Source organism: Pristiophorus japonicus, unplaced genomic scaffold, assembly GCF_044704955.1.
Source record: "Pristiophorus japonicus isolate sPriJap1 unplaced genomic scaffold, sPriJap1.hap1 HAP1_SCAFFOLD_1223, whole genome shotgun sequence".
Classification (NCBI taxonomy): Eukaryota; Metazoa; Chordata; class Chondrichthyes; family Pristiophoridae; genus Pristiophorus; species Pristiophorus japonicus.
In genome coordinates, this window is record NW_027250887.1 from 1 (window position 1) to 18847 (window position 18847).

General features: G+C 48.1%; 1 protein-coding gene and 1 pseudogene across 1 annotated transcript; one reads left to right on the plus strand and one right to left on the minus strand.

Annotated features, from left to right (window-relative positions):
- Nucleotides 1-172: 172 nt before the first annotated feature.
- On the minus strand, nucleotides 173-824 carry LOC139242097 (diacylglycerol kinase epsilon pseudogene; annotated as a pseudogene).
- Nucleotides 825-4228: 3404 nt separating this feature from the next.
- On the plus strand, nucleotides 4229-8872 carry cunh17orf67 (chromosome unknown C17orf67 homolog). Its single transcript, XM_070870243.1, has 4 exons — nucleotides 4229-4855; nucleotides 6118-6218; nucleotides 7446-7586; nucleotides 8671-8872. Exons 1-3 carry the CDS (start codon nucleotides 4801-4803, stop codon nucleotides 7560-7562), a joined length of 273 nt encoding a protein of 90 aa, XP_070726344.1. The 5' UTR covers nucleotides 4229-4800; the 3' UTR covers nucleotides 7563-7586; nucleotides 8671-8872.
- The last annotated feature ends 9975 nt before the right edge of the window (nucleotides 8873-18847 follow it).

The following is an 18847-nucleotide window of genomic DNA, read 5'->3' on the forward strand; positions in this document are numbered from 1 at the left end:
GTAGGGAGGGAGGGAGGGAGGGAGTAGGGAGGGAGGGAGGGAGGGAGTAGGGAGGGAGGGAGTAGGGAGGGAGGGAGGGAGGGGGGAGGGAGGGAGGGAGGGGGGAGGGAGGGAGTAGGGAGGGAGGGAGGGAGGGAGGGAGTAGAGAGGGAGGGAGTAGTGGGGGCTGTACCTGTGCGAGGTCGGCGGCGGGCGCGGTGCGGCGGCGGCTGACGGTCTGGAGATATTGCGGGGGGACGATGGCCCGGCGGTAGGGGCCCAGGTCACAGGCGGCGGCCACCCGGGGCAGGCAGGCGTCGTGGGCCACCCGCTGGCACCACACACAGCGCTGGTCACAGAGCCGGGGCCGGGAGCCGCAGGGCCGGCCGCACACGGTGCACGAGTTACAGAGCGGCAGGTTCCCGCGGACCCAGTGGTGGGGCCCAAGGCCCGGGCCCCCCGCTCCCCCCCGGGCCCGGGCCCCCCGCACCCCCCGGGCCCGGGCCCTTGCAGCGCAGCCGGCGCTCGGCGCGGCCCAGGCAGCCGTCATCCACACACAGGCCGCAGCACTGGCAGTAGGAGCCGCGCAGCGTGGCCTGGGCACACAGGCTGCAGTAGGTGGGCCTCAGGAAGAGGTCGGTGTAGCGCCAGCAGTGAGCGCTGCCGCCCGCCGCCTGCCTCAGCGCCGCCTCCCGCCGTCCGCGCCGCCCGCGGCACCAGCAGGTCAGCAGCACCGGCAGCAACACCGCGGCCGCCGTCCACAGGAGCAGCAGCAGGCGGCGGGGGTCCCAGCTCCAGGCCCCGGCCCCGGCCTCGGCCTCCTCCTGGTCCACATCCGCGCCCATCCCCCGCCAGCGGGCCGCCTGATGCAGGAGGCGGGACTGAGCTCAGGGAGTGGGAGGTGCTGAGCTCAGGGAGTGGGCGGGGTTGAGGGAGTGGGCGGGGCTGAGCTCAGGGAGTGGGCGGGGTTGAGGGAGTGGGAGGGGCTGAGCTCAGGGAGTGGGCGGGGTTGAGGGAGTGGGAGGGGCTGAGCTCAGGGAGTGGGTGGGGTTGAGGGAGTGGGCGGGGCTGAGCTCAGGGAGTGGGCGGGGTTGAGGGAGTGGGCGGGGCTGAGCTCAGGGAGTGGGCGGGGTTGAGGGAGTGGGGGGGCTGAGGTCGGAGTGGAAGGGGCTGAGCTCAGGGAGTGGGCGGGGTTGAGGAAGTGGGCGGGGCTGAGCTTGGAGTGGGTGGGGTTGAGGGAGTGGGAGGGGCTGAGCTCAGAGTGGGCGGGGCTGAGCTCGGAGTGGGCGGGGTTGAGGGAGTGGGAGGGGCTGAGCTGCGGGAGTGGGAGGGGCTGAGCTCAGGGAGTGGGTGGGGCTGAGCTCAGGGAGTGGGTGGGGCTGAGCTCAGAGATTGGGAGGGGCTGAGGGAGTGGGAGTGGGCGGGGTTGAGGGAGTGGGGGGGTTGAGCTCAGGGAGTGGGCGGGGCTGAGCTCAGGGAGTGGGCGGGGCTGAGCTCAGGGAGTGGGCGGGGTTGAGGGAGTGGCTGAGCTCAGGGAGTGGGCGGGGTTGAGGGAGTGGGAGGGGCTGAGCTCAGGGAGTGGGTGGGGTTGAGGGAGTGGGCGGGGCTGAGCTCAGGGAGTGGGCGGGGTTGAGGGAGTGGGCGGGGCTGAGCTCAGGGAGTGGGCGGGGTTGAGGGAGTGGGGGGGCTGAGGTCGGAGTGGAAGGGGCTGAGCTCAGGGAGTGGGCGGGGTTGAGGGAGTGGGCGGGGCTGAGCTCAGGGAGTGGGTGGGGTTGAGGGAGTGGGAGGGGCTGAGCTCAGAGTGGGCGGGGCTGAGCTCGGAGTGGGCGGGGTTGAGGGAGTGGGAGGGGCTGAGCTGCGGGAGTGGGAGGGGCTGAGCTCAGGGAGTGGGTGGGGCTGAGCTCAGGGAGTGGGTGGGGCTGAGCTCAGAGATTGGGAGGGGCTGAGGGAGTGGGAGTGGGCGGGGTTGAGGGAGTGGGGGGGTTGAGCTCAGGGAGTGGGCGGGGCTGAGCTCAGGGAGTGGGCGGGGTTGAGGGAGTGGGAGGGGCTGAGCTCAGGGAGTGGGCGGGGTTGAGGGAGTGGGAGGGGCTGAGCTCAGGGAGTGGGTGGGGTTGAGGGAGTGGGCGGGGCTGAGCTCAGGGAGTGGGCGGGGTTGAGGGAGTGGGCGGGGCTGAGCTCAGGGAGTGGGCGGGGTTGAGGGAGTGGGGGGGCTGAGGTCGGAGTGGAAGGGGCTGAGCTCAGGGAGTGGGCGGGGTTGAGGGAGTGGGCGGGGCTGAGCTCAGGGAGTGGGTGGGGTTGAGGGAGTGGGAGGGGCTGAGCTCAGAGTGGGCGGGGCTGAGCTCGGAGTGGGCGGGGTTGAGGGAGTGGGAGGGGCTGAGCTGCGGGAGTGGGAGGGGCTGAGCTCAGGGAGTGGGCGGGGCTGAGCTCAGGGAGTGGGCGGGGCTGAGCTCAGGGAGTGGGCGGGGCTGAGGGAGTGGGCGGGGCTGAGGGAGTGGGGGTGCTGAGCTCGGAGTGAGCGGGGTTGAGGGAGTGGGGGGGGCTGAGCTCGGAGTGGGAGGGGCTGAGCTCAGGGAGTGGGCGGGTTGAGGGAGTGGGCGGGGCTGAGCTCAGGGAGTGGGCGGGGTTGAGGGAGTGGGCGGGGCTGAGCTCAGGGAGTGGGCGGGGTTGAGGGAGTGGGCGGGGCAGTGAGGGGGCGGGGTTGTGCAGGTGTCGAGTTGCCAACTCTCCAGCAATGCCCGGGAGATTCCACCCGATATGAAAACATTGTCCCCAACCCTTCCCCCAATCAATTATTGAACAATTGGCGGATCATGGGGGGCAAAAGAAATAGCAGCAGGAGTAGGCCCCAGGCCCCTCGAGCCTGCTCCGCCATTCAATAAGATCATGGCTGATCTGATCATGGACCCAGCTCCACTTCCCCGCCCGCTCCCCATAACCCTTCACTCCCTTATCGCTCAAAAATCTGTCTATCTCCACCTTAAATATATTCAATGTCCCAGCCTCCACAGCTCTCTGGGGCAGAGAATTCCAAACATTCACGACCCTCTGAGAGAAGAAATTCCTCCTCATCTCAGTTTTAAATGGGCGGCCCCTTATTCTAACACCATGCCCCCTAGTTCTAGTCTCCCCCATCAGTGGAAACATCCTCTCTGCATCCACCTTGTCAAGCCCCCTCATAATCTTATATGTTTCGATAAAATCACCTCTCATTCTTCAGATTAGGAAAAGGGGAGGTGCAACGAGACCTGGGTGTCATGGTACATCAGTCATTGAAGGTTGGCATGCAGGTACAGCAGGCGGTTAAGAAAGAAAATAGCATGTTGGCCTTCATAGCGAGGGGATTTGAGTACAGGGGCAGGGAGGTGTTGCTACAGTTGTACAGGGCCTTGGTGAGGCCACACATGGAGTATTGTGTACAGTTTTGGTCTCCTAACTTGAGGAAGGACATTCTTGCTATTGAGGGAGTGCAGCGAAGGTTCACCAGACTGATTCCCAGGATGGTGGGACTATCAAGAAAGACTGGATCAACTGGGCTTGTATTCACTGGAGTTCAGAAGAATGAGAGGGGACCTCATAGAAACGTTTAAAATTCTGATGGGTTCAGACAGGTTAGATGCAGGAAGAATGTTCCCAATGTTGGGGAAGTCCAGAACCAGGGGTCACAGTCTAAGGATAAGGGGTAAGCCATTTAGGACCGAGATGAGGAGAAACTTCTTCACCCAGAGAGTGGTGAACCTGTGGAATTCTCTACCACAGAAAGTAGTTGAGGCCAATTCACTAAATATATTCAAAAAGGAGTTCGATGAAGTCCTTACTACTCGGGGGATCAAGGGGTATGGCGAGAAAGCAGGAATGGGGTACTGAAGTTGCATGTTCAGCCATGAACTCATTGAATGGTGGTGCAGGCTAGAAGGGCCGAATGGCCTACTCCTGCACCTATTTTCTATGTTTCTAAACGCCAATGAGTAGAGGCCCAACCTGCTCAACCTTTCTTCATAAGACAACCCCTTCATCTCCGGAATCAACCTAGTGAACCTTCTCGGAACAGTCTCCTATGCAAGTATATCCTTCCTTAAATATGGAGACCAAAACTGTACGCACTACTCCAGGTGTGGCCTCACCAATACCCTGTACAGTTGTAGCAGGACGGGGCAAAGGATGAGGGACGGAGGGGGAGGAGGGACGGAGGGGAGGGCAGGGGGGGGGCGGCCGGAGGGGAGGGGGTGACATTTGATGAAACCTCCAGGAATACGTCCAGAGTTGGTAACCCAGTCTCAGCCTGTCAATTCCAGGGATCACCGATGGGAGAGCACAGTGAATTGTCCCCCTTCCCCGGGATTGGCCACTGTTTTTGGCGCTGGTGTTCGCATTTGATGGTTTTTCACTCTCGAGCTGAATAACCACAAAAAGCCCCGCACATTTGAAAAGAAAACCACAATTGATTGAAGAATATCAGATCTGAGCAAATGCGTTTCTGAAGACGGGAATAGAATAGACATTCCTTAGTTATAAACCACGGGAAACGGTTGGCCGGGATTGTGCTGCTGAGCGTTGTGCGATGTTTGTGTCTGGGAATTGCTCCCCTCGGGTGAGGTATCCATTCCCACAGTGAGACAGTGTGTGAGGAGGCTCAGTGAAGAGGAGAATCATTCTCTCACACACTGACTGACCACAACTTCCTTCACGTCTGCCAAATAACCAGAGGTTGTGAAAGCAGCACACAGGTGACGTGGAGACTTATCGTGTGTGCTCCGGCTGGAGTGGCAGTAAGTTGAGTTGTAGAGCAGACTGAGAGACCGAGGGCATCGTCTGATAAACAGAATGGGACGATTTGTGATCCTCTGCCTGTGCTTGACCTGGCTGGCCCTCCTCACAGGTAATTTATTCCGTTAATAAAACCACTGGAGACATTTTCAATCACAAATTATAATTTAAAAATAGTTCAACTAACTGCTACAAATATTGCAGCATGCAAATGAGTAATATTTGCATATTTGTGCATTAATTTGGGTGCATAATAAGGCGGATTCCACTGTTGGGTATCTGCAAGGATTTTTCAGCAAATATTTGTGAATTACTTCTGTGTGGAGTTGCTGTCACAGAGCTGCATCACTTGGGGCTGTCAGCCCTGAGCAAAGATCTCTGTCCCACACCGTAACTTGGCTGCTCCCCTCTCCGAGGCTGAACATAGAATTTCGTAAAATGTTATGGCACAGAAACAGGCCATTCGGCCCATCGCTCCGTGCTGTGTTTATGCTCCACTCAAGCCTCCTCCCACCCCTCTTTATCTCGCCCCATCTCACCCGATGCTTTCTCCCGCGTGTTTGTTAAGTTTCCCCTTAAATGCATCGATACTATTCGCCTCAACCCCTCCCTGTGGCAGCGAGTTCCACATTCTCACCCTGCTCTGGGTAAAGAAGTTTCTCCTGAATTCCCCATTGGATTTCTGGGGACTATCTTATATCGATGGCCTCTAGTTATGCTCTTCCCCACAAGTGGAAACATTCTCTCTATCGAAACCTTTCATAATCTTAAAGGCCTCTATCAGGCTTCGCTCAGCTTTCACTTTTCTAGAGAAAGATGCCCCAGTCTGTTCAATGTTTCCAGATAGTTATAAACCTCTCAGTTCTGATACCATCCTTATCAATCGTTTTTCCAGTGCCTCTATATCCTGTTTATAATATGGAGACCAGAACTGTTCACAGTGCTCCGTGTGGTCTAACCAAGGATCGATACAAGTTGAACATAACTTCTCTGCTTTTCCATTTTATCCCTCTAGAAATGAACCCCAGAGCTGGGTTTGCTTTTTATGGCCTTATTAACCTGCGTCGCTGCTTTTAGTGCTCGGTGGATTGTACCCCCAGATCCCTCTGTTGCATTCCCACGGTTTTTTGCTTTATTTACCATTTGTAATTGTTTTTTTAAATGATCGATTCCGCGAGCTGGCAGTCTGCTCCTGCCGGCCTGTAACTTGAGATCCCACCCTGGGATTGACAGCGATGAAAGAACACTTTGTACATTGTCCCCGGAGCACGAATTCCATATAAACAGGGTTCACATGGAGCCCAGGTCAGAACCACGGCACGCTTTCATCCCGGTTTATCACAGAACATTCTTTTCATTCTTTTGTTTTCTCAGACGCATCCCCGATTTTAACCGAGAAAGAGGCGAAGCAGCTTCTGCGGACTAAGCGGAGTGACAGACCACTGAAAGCGGGGTTCCCAGATGAGCCCATGAGGGTTTGTGGTTTATTCTGATAGAGTTAGTGCTGCAGGCAACTGTGCACAGCGTTAACCAGTTAGGCTACAGACTGCATGTCTTTAACCCGCTGGGTCTGTGTCTGGGGTCTGTGTCTGGGTCTGGGTCTGTGTCTGGTGTCTGTGTCTGTGTCTGGGGTCTGGGTCTGTGTCTGGGGTCTGTGTCTGGGGTCTGTGTCTGTGTCTGGGTCTGTGTCTGGGGTCTGTGTCTGTGTCTGTGTCTGGGGTCTGGGTCTGGGGTCTGTGTCTGGGGTCAGTGTCTGTGTCTGGGGTCTGTGTCTGGGGTCTGGGTCTGTCTGGGGTCTGTGTCTGGGTCAGTGTCTGGGGTCAGTGTCTGTGTCTGGGGTCAGTGTCTGGGGTCTGTGTCTGTGTCTGGGTCTGTGTCTGGGGTCTGTGTCTGGGTCTGTGTCTGGGGTCAGTGTCTGTGTCTGGGGTCAGTGTCTGTGTCTGGGGTCTGTGGTCTGGGTTTGTGTCTGAGGTCTGGGATTGGGGTCTGGGATTGGGGTCGGGGGTTTGGATCAGGGTTTGGGGGTTTGGATCGGGGTTTGGGGTCGGGGGTCGGGGTTGGGTTCGGGGTCAGGGTTTGGGATCGGAGGTTGGGGTCAGGGTTGGGGTCCATGTGTTGTTGTGAGAGCGATAGCCCGTTTAATGCTGTGAAATCCTGTGGCTGTAGTCATCGACCCTCAGTGCCGGTGACTCTGTATCCTGTACACTCTCTGTGCTCTGTACACTCTCTGTGCTCTGTACACTCTCTGTATCCTGTACACTCTCTGTGCTCTGTACACTCTCTGTGCTCTGTACACTCTCTGTGCTCTGTACACACTCTGTGCCCTGTACACACTGTGCCCTGTACACACTCTGTACACACTCTGTGCTCTGTACACTCTCTGTGCTCTGTACACACTTCGTGCCCTGTACACTCTCTGTACACACTCTGTACCCTGTACACTCTCTGTGCTCTGTACACTCTCTGTGCTCTGTACACTCTCTGTACACTCTCTGTGCCCTGTGCTCTGTACACTCTCTGTGCTCTGTACACTCTCTGTGCCCTGTATATTCTCTGCCAATAAGTCCCCAAATATGCAACACAGACACCAGTGGGAGTCTGTGAGTGGCCACAAGCAGCAGGCTGCGATGATAAGGCTGCAAAGCTCCCGTTGCACAGTCAGACAGTCACTAACCCGTGAACCGGTTCTTTTATAAACACAGGAGTACCTGATGTACCTTCAAACCCTGGAGAGACGATCGGAGGAGCAGTTTTATGAACATTGGCTGAACCCTCACTGTCTACCTCACTGCAACAGGAACTGGGTGCACCCAGTCTAGTGCCCCGGGCACTGCCCCCTGCAGGTAACGCCATCAGTCTGCACCCTTCGAATCTCACTCACACGTTCCATTACTCTGTGAGCGTGAGGTCATCGCGCTCACGTGTGCCAGAATCTCACTAACATTCCCCGTGTGAACTCACATTACCTGTGCACGGAATTCTAAATTTTAGGTTAGTGAGTCAAATCACCCGGGGAACAGAATGAAAGAAGAATGTGCATTTATATAGCACCTTTCACAACCTCAGGTCGTCCCAAAGCGCTTCACAGCCAATGAAATATTTTTGAAGTGTAGTCACTGTGGGAGGGCAGGAAACGCTGCAGCCAATTTGCGCACAGTAAGCTCCCACAAACAGTAATGAGACAACGACCAGATAGAAACATAGAAATTTACAGCACAGAAGGAGGCCATTTCGGCCCATCGTGTCCCACCGGCCGACAAAGAGCCGCACGGCCCTCGGTCACCTGAAGGTTACATATAAACCAGATAATTTGTGTTAGTGATGCTGATTGAGGGATAAATATTGGCCAGGACACTGGGGAGAACTCTCCAGCTCTTCTTCCAATAGTGCCGTGGGATCTTTTACATCCACCTGAGAGAGCAGACGGGGCCTCGGTTTAACGTCTCATCCAAATGACAGCACCTACAATACTTTCACCTCGATCAGAAATGTAATTTGCTTGTTTTTATTTTTGCCCGACTCCACATTGTGTCAGATTCCATGTCTGGATCACACCATCGTATCTTATCCCCCCCAACCCATCCTTCCCTGTCCATCCCCCCCATCCCCCATCCCCCCCACCGCGAGTCCAGTGCCATTACCTTTACTTTCCCAGCCCTCCACCTCCCCATGAATAGCAGCAGGAATCTGAGGGATGAGGCATCGGGATCGGGAGTGTGCTGTGCATAATCCAGGGGTGTGATTGTCACTCAGTCAGGTCCAAAGCCACCATCCACAGCAACGCCCTTTGGCCTGTGCAGCGTGGGCTGGAAGGGGAAGGGGAAGGGGAGGGGAGGGGAGGGGTGATGTCAGGGCCGAGTTGGGAGATGCCACAACAATATCTCAAAAAGGGCTTTACCTTCGATCATTCACTGTTTTCTGTTCCAGGTGTGTCTGGATTCTCCATCAAGCAACAGATCGGGGCTCATCACCGGCAGTGACAGGCTCGCAGTTTAAAGCCTTTATTCAATGATCGCTCAGCAAGCTTCACTCCTGAAACCATTCTCAAAACAATGTGTAAACACTAAACATATCAGAATGCACCAGGGCTCAGAGGGGACAGAATGAGGGAGAGAGTGGGAGGGGGAGAGAGTGAGAGTGGGAGAGAGTGGAGTGAGGGAAGAGAGTGTTTGGGGGGGAGAGTGTGGAGGGGAGAGAGTGGGAGGGGGAGAGAGTGTTTGGGGTGGAGTGAGGGGAGAGAGTGGGGGAGAGTGGAGTGAGAGGAGAGAGTGGAGTGAGGGAAGAGAGTGTTTGGGGGGGAGAGTGTGGAGGGGAGAGAGTGGGAGGGGGAGAGAGTGTTTGGGGTGGAGTGAGGGGAGAGAGTGGGGGAGAGTGGAGTGAGGGAAGAGAGTGTTTGGGGGGGAGAGTGTGGAGGGGAGAGAGTGGAGTGAGGGGAGAGAATGGGGGAGAGTGGAGTGAGAGGAGAGAGTGGAGTGAGGGAAAGAGTAGGGTGGGGGAGAGTGGAGTGAGGAAGGGAGTGGACAGTGAGGGGAGAGTGAGGAGGACAGTGAGTGTATGTGTAACGTTACCGGGGGTGTGACACTTGGGCCCATCTCGGTCCAGGCACCGGGCAGGCTCTGCAGTGCCTGGGCTTGTTGTACCCACCCACAAGGCCCAGTATACAGCCAGCGCTGCCTGCCGGAGAACCATGTCCCAAACTCCCCATCATCTGAAGATTTGGTGGTGAGTTTCAGAAGACTTTTGCTCACTGGGTGCTTTTCAAACCTAAGACCTTTGATCTGAGGGGGTTCCTCCCCCGATCCCACTGCCAGATCCCGACCGATCCCACTACTGGATCCCAACCGCTCTCACTGCCAGATCTCGACCGGTCCCATCACTGGATCCCGACCGATCCCACCACCAGATCCCGACCGATCCCACTGCTGGATCCCGACCGATCCCACTGCCAGATCCTGACCGATCCCGACCGATCCCACTGTCAGATCCCGACCGATCCCACCGCTGGATTCCTGAGAATCCCTGCACCTGTGCACCCCACGATGGATTGCCAGGAAATCGAGGGGGAAAGTTGGGCACCCCCCTTTTTCCTCATTGTCATGGGAACGTTGGCCTGGGAATCCTGGACAGAGGCGGAGATAGGGAAACATGAGTTTGGCCCTTTATCCTGAACATTGCACCCAGGAAATAGGCACCCAGGGATCAAGGTCAGACAAAACAACCCCTCTGTGGCCAGGCCGTGGGATTGTTGGAGATAGGACGGGGAAAGAGTGTGGGGAGAGGAGGGGTGAGTGTGGGAGAGTGGGGAGAGAAGGGAGTAGAGGAGGGGGGAAGAGGGTGAGGGAGAGAGGAGTGGGGCAGAAAGAGGGTGGGGGGTGAGTGGGGGAGAGAGATGGGGAGAGGATGGAGAGAGAGATGGGGAAGATAGGGTGGGGAGAGGAGGGGGGGAGGTGTAGAGAGAGGGAGGGGGAGAGGAGGGGGGAGGAGTAGGGAGAGGTGGGGGGAAGGAGTAGGGAGAGGGAGGGGGACAGGAGTGGGGAAGAGGTTGGTGGAGAAAGAGGGTGGGGGGAGAGGGAGGCGGCCATGCACACACTGATATTGTACTTCATGCAAGCTTCCTGCCATTAGCATAGAGAGAATGTATTAAAGTGCTTCTCACTGTATCAATCTTCAAATGGAGATTAAACACGTCATTCTTGTGCTTATTCCAATTTTCATTTTTATAAATTTACAGAAATGCTCTGACCTTCACAAAAGATACATGAAGTGTTAAAATCAGTGTTCATTAATGAATGGAGAATATCACTCCTGATGCCTCGGTGTTCCACCGGTGTGGACTGAGCCCGACACATTGAGCAGGAAAGACCCAGGATCTAACCCCGGCCTGTGCTGAGTGAGCTGATCACAGCAGGGGAGGGTGCAGGGGGAACGGGGTATAACTCCCCTGATCATTACACAGGGTAACGGGATATAATCCCAATGATCATTACAGTGTAACGGGGTATGACCCCAATGATAATTACACGGTGTAACGGGATATAACCCCAGTGATAATTACACAATGTAACGGGATACAACCCCAATGATAATTACACGGTGTAACAGGATATAACCCCAATGATAATTACACGGTGTAACAGGATATAACCCCAATGATAATTACACAGTGTAATGGGATATAACCCCAATGATAATTACACAGTTTAACGGGATATAACCCCAATGATAATTACAAGGTGTAACGGGATATAACCCCAATGATAATTACACAATGTAACGGGATATAACCCCAATGATAATTACACAGTGTAACGGGATATAACCCCAATGATAATTACACAGTGTAACGGGATACAACGCCAATGATAATTACACAATGTAACGGGATATAATCCCAATGATAATTACACACTAACGCGATATAATCCCAATGATATTTACACGGTGTAACAGGATATAATCCCAATGATAATTACACACTGTAACGGGATATAATCCCAATGATAATTACACGGTGTAACAGGATATAACCCCAATGATAATTACACAATGTAATGGGATATAACCCCAATGATAATTACACAGTGTAACGGGATATAACCCCAATGATAATTACACAGTGTAACGGGATTTAACCCCAATGATAATTACACAATGTATTGGGATATAACCCCAATGATAACTACACAATGTAACGGGATATAACCCCAATGATAATCACATAGTGTAACGGGATATAACCCCAATGATAATTACACAATGTAACGGGATATAACCCCATGATAATTACACAATGTGACGGGATATAACCCCAATGATAATGACATGGTTTAACGGGATATAACCCCAATGATAATTATACGGTGTAACGGGATATAACCCCAATGATAATTAAACAGTGTAACGGGACATAACCCAAATGATAATTACACGGTGTAACGGGATATAACCCCAATGATAATTACACGGTGTAACGGGATATAACCCCAATGATAATTACTCAATGTAATGGGATATAACCCCAATGATAATTACACAGTGTAACGGGATATAACCCCAATGATAATTACACAGTGTAACGGGATTTAACCCCAATGATAATTACGCAATGTATTGGGATATAACCCCAATGATAATTACACAGTGCAACGGGATACAACCCCCATGATAATTACACGGTGTAACGGGATATAACCCCAATGATAATTACTCAATGTAATGGGATATAACCCCCATGATAATTACACAATGTAATGGGGTATAACCCCAATGATAATTACACGTTGTAATGGGATATAACCTCAATGATAATTACACAGCGTAATGGGATATAACCCCAATGATAATTACACAATGTAACGGGGTATAACCCCAATGATAATTACACAGTGTAACGGGATATAACCACAAGGATAATTACACAATGTAATGGGATATAACCCCAATGATAATTACATGTTGTAATGGGATATAACCTCAATGATAATTACACAGCGTAATGGGATATAACCCCAATGATAATTACACAATGTAACGGGGTATAACCCCAATGATAGTTACACAGTGTAACGGGATATAACCACAAGGATAATTACACAATGTAATGGGATATAACCCCAATGATAATCACATACTGTAACGGGATATAGCCCCAATGATAATTACACGGTGTAACGGGATATAACCGTAATGATAATTACACAATGTAACGGGATATAACCCCAATGATAATTACATGGTTTAACGGGATATAACCCCAATGATAATTATACGGTGTAACGGGATATAACCCCAATGATAATTAAACAGTGTAACGGGACATAACCCCAATGATAATTACACGGTGTAACGGGATATAACCCCAATGATAATTACACGGTGTAACGGGATATAACCCCAATGATAATTACTCAATGTAATGGGATGTAACCCCAATGATAATTACACAATATAACGGGATATAACCCCAATGATAATCACATAGTGTAACGGAATATAACCCCAATGATAATTAGACAATGCAACGGGATATAACCCCAATGATAATTACACGGTGTAACGGGATACAACCCCAATGATAATTACACAATGTAACGGGATATAACCCCAATGATAATTTCACAATGTTAATGGGTATAACCCCAATGATAATGACACAATGTAACGGGGAATAACCCAATGATAATTACACGGTGTAACGGGATATAACCCCAATGATAATTACACGGTGTAACGGGATATAACCCCAATGATAATTACACGGTGTAACGGGATATAACCCCAATGATAATTACACTGTGTAACGGGATATAACCCCAATGATAATTACACAATGTAACGGGATATAACCCCAATGATAATTACACGGTGTAACCAGATATAACCCCAATGATAATTACACTGTGTAACGGGATATAACCCCAATGATAATTACACGGTGTAACGGGATATAACCCCAATGATAATTACACGGTGTAACGGGATATAACCCCAATGATAATTACTCAATGTAATGGGATGTAACCCCAATGATAATTACACAATATAACGGGATATAACCCCAATGATAATCACATAGTGTAACGGAATATAACCCCAATGATAATTAGACAATGCAACGGGATATAACCCCAATGATAATTACACGGTGTAACGGGATACAACCCCAATGATAATTACACAATGTAACGGGATATAACCCCAATGATAATTTCACAATGTTAATGGGTATAACCCCAATGATAATGACACAATGTAACGGGGAATAACCCAATGATAATTACACGGTGTAACGGGATATAACCCCAATGATAATTACACGGTGTAACGGGATATAACCCCAATGATAATTACACGGTGTAACGGGATATAACCCCAATGATAATTACACTGTGTAACGGGATATAACCCCAATGATAATTACACAATGTAACGGGATATAACCCCAATGATAATTACACGGTGTAACCAGATATAACCCCAATGATAATTACACTGTGTAACGGGATATAACCCCAATGATAATTACACGGTGTAACGGGATCTAACCCCAATGATAATTACACAGTGTAACGGGATATAACCAAAATGATAATTACACGGTGTAACGCGATATAACCCAAATGATAATTACAAAGTTAAATGGGATATAACCCCAATGATAATTACACAGTGTAACGGGATATAACCCCAATGATAATTACACAGTGTAACGAGATATAACCCCAATGATAATTACACAGTGTCACGGGATATAACCACTATTATAATTACGCTATGTAACAGGAAATAACCCCAATGATAATGACACAATGTAACGGGGAATAACCCAATGATAATTACACGGTGTAACGGGATATAACCCCAATGATAATTACACGGTGTAACGGGGTATAACCCCAATGATAATTACACGGTGTAACGGGATATAACCCCAATGATAATTACACAATGTAACGGGATATATCCCCAATGATAATTGCACAGTGTAACGGGATATAACCGCAATGATAATTACACGGTGTAACGTGATATAACCGCAAAGATAATTACACGGTGCAACGGGATATAATCCCAATGATAATGACACAATGAAACGGGATATAACCCCAATGATAATTGCACAGTGAAATGGGATGTAACCCCAATGATAATTACACAATGTAACGGGATATATCCCCAATGATAATTGCACAGTGTAACGGGATATAACCGCAATGATAATTACACGGTGTAACGTGATATAACCGCAATGATAATTACACGGTGTAACGTGATATAACCCCAATGATAATTACACAGTGTAATGGGATATAACCCCAATGATAATAACACAGTGTAACGGGAACCGTAATGCTAACTACACAATGAAATTGGATATAACCCCAACGATAATTACACCATGTAACAGGATATAACCCCAATGATAATTGAACAATGTAACGGGATATAACCCCAATGATAATGACACAATGTAATGGGGAATAACCCAATGATAATTACACAGTGTAACGGGATATAAGCCCAATGATAATTACACGGTGTAACGGGATATAACCACTATTATAATTACGCAATGTAACAGGAAATAACCCCAATGATAATGACACAATGTAACGGGGAATAACCCAATGATAATTACACGGTGTAACGGGATTTAAGCCCAATGATAATTACACGCTGTAGCGGGATATAACCCCAATGATAATTACACAATGTAACTGGATATAACCCCAATGATAATTACACAGTGTAACGGGATATAACCCCAATGATAATTACACAATGTAACGGGATATAACCCCAATGATAATTACACAATGTAACGGGATATAACCCCAATGACAATTACACCTTGTAACGGGACATAACCCCAATGATAATTATACGGTGTAACGCGAGATAACCCAAATGATAATTACAAAGTTTAATGGGATATAACCCCAATAATAATTACACAGTGTAACGGGATATAAACCAAATGATAATTACACAGTGTAATGGGATATAACCCCAATGAAAATGACACAGTGTAACGGGATATAACCCAAATGATAATTACACGGTGTAACGGGATATAACCCCAATGATAATTACACAATGAAATGGGATATAACGCCAACGATAATTACACCGTGTAACAGGATATAACCCCAATGATAATTGCAAATTGTAACGGGATATAACCCCAATGATAATTACACCGTGTAACAGGATATAACCTCAATGATAATTACACAATGAAATGGGATATAACCGTAATGATAATTACACAATGTAACGGGATAAAACCCCAATGATAATTACACAATGTAACGGGATATAACCCCAATGATAATTACATGGTGTAACGGGATATAACCCCAATGATAATTACATAATGGAACGGGATATAACCAAAATGATAATTATACAGTGTTACGGGATATAACCCCAATGATAATTACACAATGTAACGGGATATAACCCCAATGATAATTACATGGTGTAACGGGATATAACCCCAATGATAATTACACCGTGTAACGGGATATGACCCCAATAATAATTGCACAATGTAACGGGATATAACCCCAATGATAATTACATAATGGAACGGGATATAACCAAAATGATAATTACACAGTGTAACGGGATATAACCCCAATGATAATTACACAGTGTAACGGGATGGTGTAACGGGATATAACCCCAATGATTATTACACAGTGTAACGGGATTTAACCCCAATGATTATTACACAGTGTAACGGGATATAACCCCATTGATAATTGCACGGTGTAACGGGATATAATCCCAATGATAATTACACGGTGTAACGCGATATAACCCCAATGATAATTACACAATGTAATGAGATGTAACCTCAATGATAATTACACAGTGTAACGGGATGTAACCACAATGATAATTACACAATGCAAGGGGGTATAACCCCAATGATAATTACACGGTGTAACGGGACATAACCCCAATGATAATTACACGGTGTAACGGGATATAACCCCAATGATAATTACACAGTGTAACGGAATGGTGTAATGGTATATAACCCCAATGATAATTACATAGTGTGACGGGATTTAACCCCAATGATAATTACATGGTGTAACGGGATATAACCCCAATGATAATTACACAATGTAACGGGATATAACCCTAATGATTATTACACAATGTAACGGGATATAACCCCAATGACAATTACACCTTGTAACGGGACATAACCCCAATGATAATTACACGGTGTAACACGAGATAATCCAAATGATAATTACAAAGTTTAATGGGATATAACCCCAATGATAATTACACAGTGCAACGGGATATAACCCCAATGATAATTACACAATGTAACGGGATATAACCCCAATGATAATTGCACAATGTAACGGGATATAACCCCAATGATAATTACACAATGTAACGGGATATAACCCCAATGATAATTACACAGTGTTAGGGGATGTAACCCTAATGATAATTACACAGTGTAATGGGATATAATCCAAATGATAATTACACAGTGTAATGGGATATAACCCCAATGAAAATTACACAGTGTAACGGGATATAACCAAAATGATAATTACACGGTGTAACAGGATATAACCCCAATGATAATTACTCAGTGTAATGGGATATAACCCCAATGATAATTACACAGTTTAACGGGATGTTGTAACGGGATATAACCTCAATGATTATTACACAGTGTAACGGGATTTAACCCCAATGATAATTACACAGTGTAACGGGATGGTGTAACGGGATATAAGCCCAATGAATATTACACAGTGCAACGGGATTTAACCCCAATGATTATTACACAGTGTAACGGGATATAACCCCATTGATAATTACACGGTGTAACGGGATATAACCCCAATGATAATTACACAGTGTAACGGGATATAACCCCAATGATAATTACACAGTGTAACGGGATATAACCCCAATGATAATTACAAGGTGTAACGCGATATAACCCCAATGATAATTACAGAATGTAACGGGATATAACCCCAATGATAATTACACAGTGTAACGGGATATAATCCCAATGATAATTACACGGTGTAACGGAATATAACCCCAATGATAATTACACGGTGTTACGGGATATAACCACTATGATAATTACACGGTGTAACGGGATATAACCCCAATGATAATTACACGGTGTAACGGGACATAACCCCAATGATAATTACACAATGTAACGGGATATAACCCCAATGATAATTACACAGTGTAACCGGATATAACCCCAATGATAATTACACAGTGTAACCGGATATAACCCCAATGATAATTGCACAGTGTCACGAGATATAACCCCAATGATAATTGCACAGTGTAACGGGATATAACCCCAATGATAATTACACGGTGTAACGCGATATAACCCCAATGATAATTACACAATGTAACGGGATATAACCCCAATGATAATTACACAGTGTAACGGGATATAACCCCAATGATAATTACACGGTGTAACGGAATATAACCCCAATGATAATTACACGGTGTTACGGGATATAACCACAATGATAATTACACGGTGAAACGGGACATAACCCCAATGATAATTACACGGTGTAACGGGGTATAACCCCAATGATAATTACACAGTGTAACAGGATATAGCCCCAATGATAATTACACAGTGCAACGGGATATAACCCCAATGATAATTACACAATGTAACGTGATATAACCCCAATGATAATTACAGGATGTAACGGGATATAATCCCAATGATATTTACACAATGTAACTGGATATAACCCCAATGATAATTACACAAAGTAACGGGATATAATCCCAATGATAATTGCACAATGTAACGGGATATAACTCCAATGATAATTACACAGTGTAACGGGATATAACCCCAATGATAATTACATGGTGCAATGGGATATAACCCAAATGATAATTACACAGTGTAAGGGGATGTAACCCTAATGATAATTACACAGTGTAACGGGATATAAACCCAATGATAATTGCACGGTGTAACGGGATATAACCCCAATGATAATTACACGGTGTAACGGGATATAACCCCAATGATAATTACACGGTGTAACGCGATATAACCCCAATGATAATTACACAGTGTAACGGGATGGTGTAACGGGATATAACCCCAATGATAATTACACAGTGTAACGGGATATAACCCCAATGATAATTACACGGTGTAACGGGATATAACCCCAATGATAATTACACGGTGTAACGGGATGTAACCCCAATGATAATTACACGGTGTAACGGGATATAACCCCAATGATAATTACACAGTGTAACGGGATATAACCCACAAGATAATTACACAGTGTAACGGGATTTAACCCCAATGATAATTACACCGTGTAACAGGATATAACCCCAATGATAATTGCACAATGTAACGGGATATAACCCCAATGATAATTCCACGGTGTAACGGGATATAACCCCAATGGTAATGACACAGTTTAACGGGATATAACCCCAATGATAATTACACGGTGTAACGCGATATAACCCCAATGATAATTACACAGTGTAACGGGATGGTGTAACGGGATATAACCCCAATGATAATTACACA

Excerpts from the sequence above, each read along its gene's own strand:
- cunh17orf67 (XM_070870243.1), top strand. The coding sequence starts at position 4,801 with ATGGGACGATTTGTGATCCTCTGCCTGTGCTTGACCTGGCTGGCCCTC. Across the intron at positions 4,856-6,117 it reads CTGGCTGGCCCTCCTCACAG|ACGCATCCCCGATTTTAACC; the intron begins GTAATTTATTCC and ends TTGTTTTCTCAG. Across the intron at positions 6,219-7,445 it reads TCCCAGATGAGCCCATGAGG|GAGTACCTGATGTACCTTCA; the intron begins GTTTGTGGTTTA and ends TTATAAACACAG.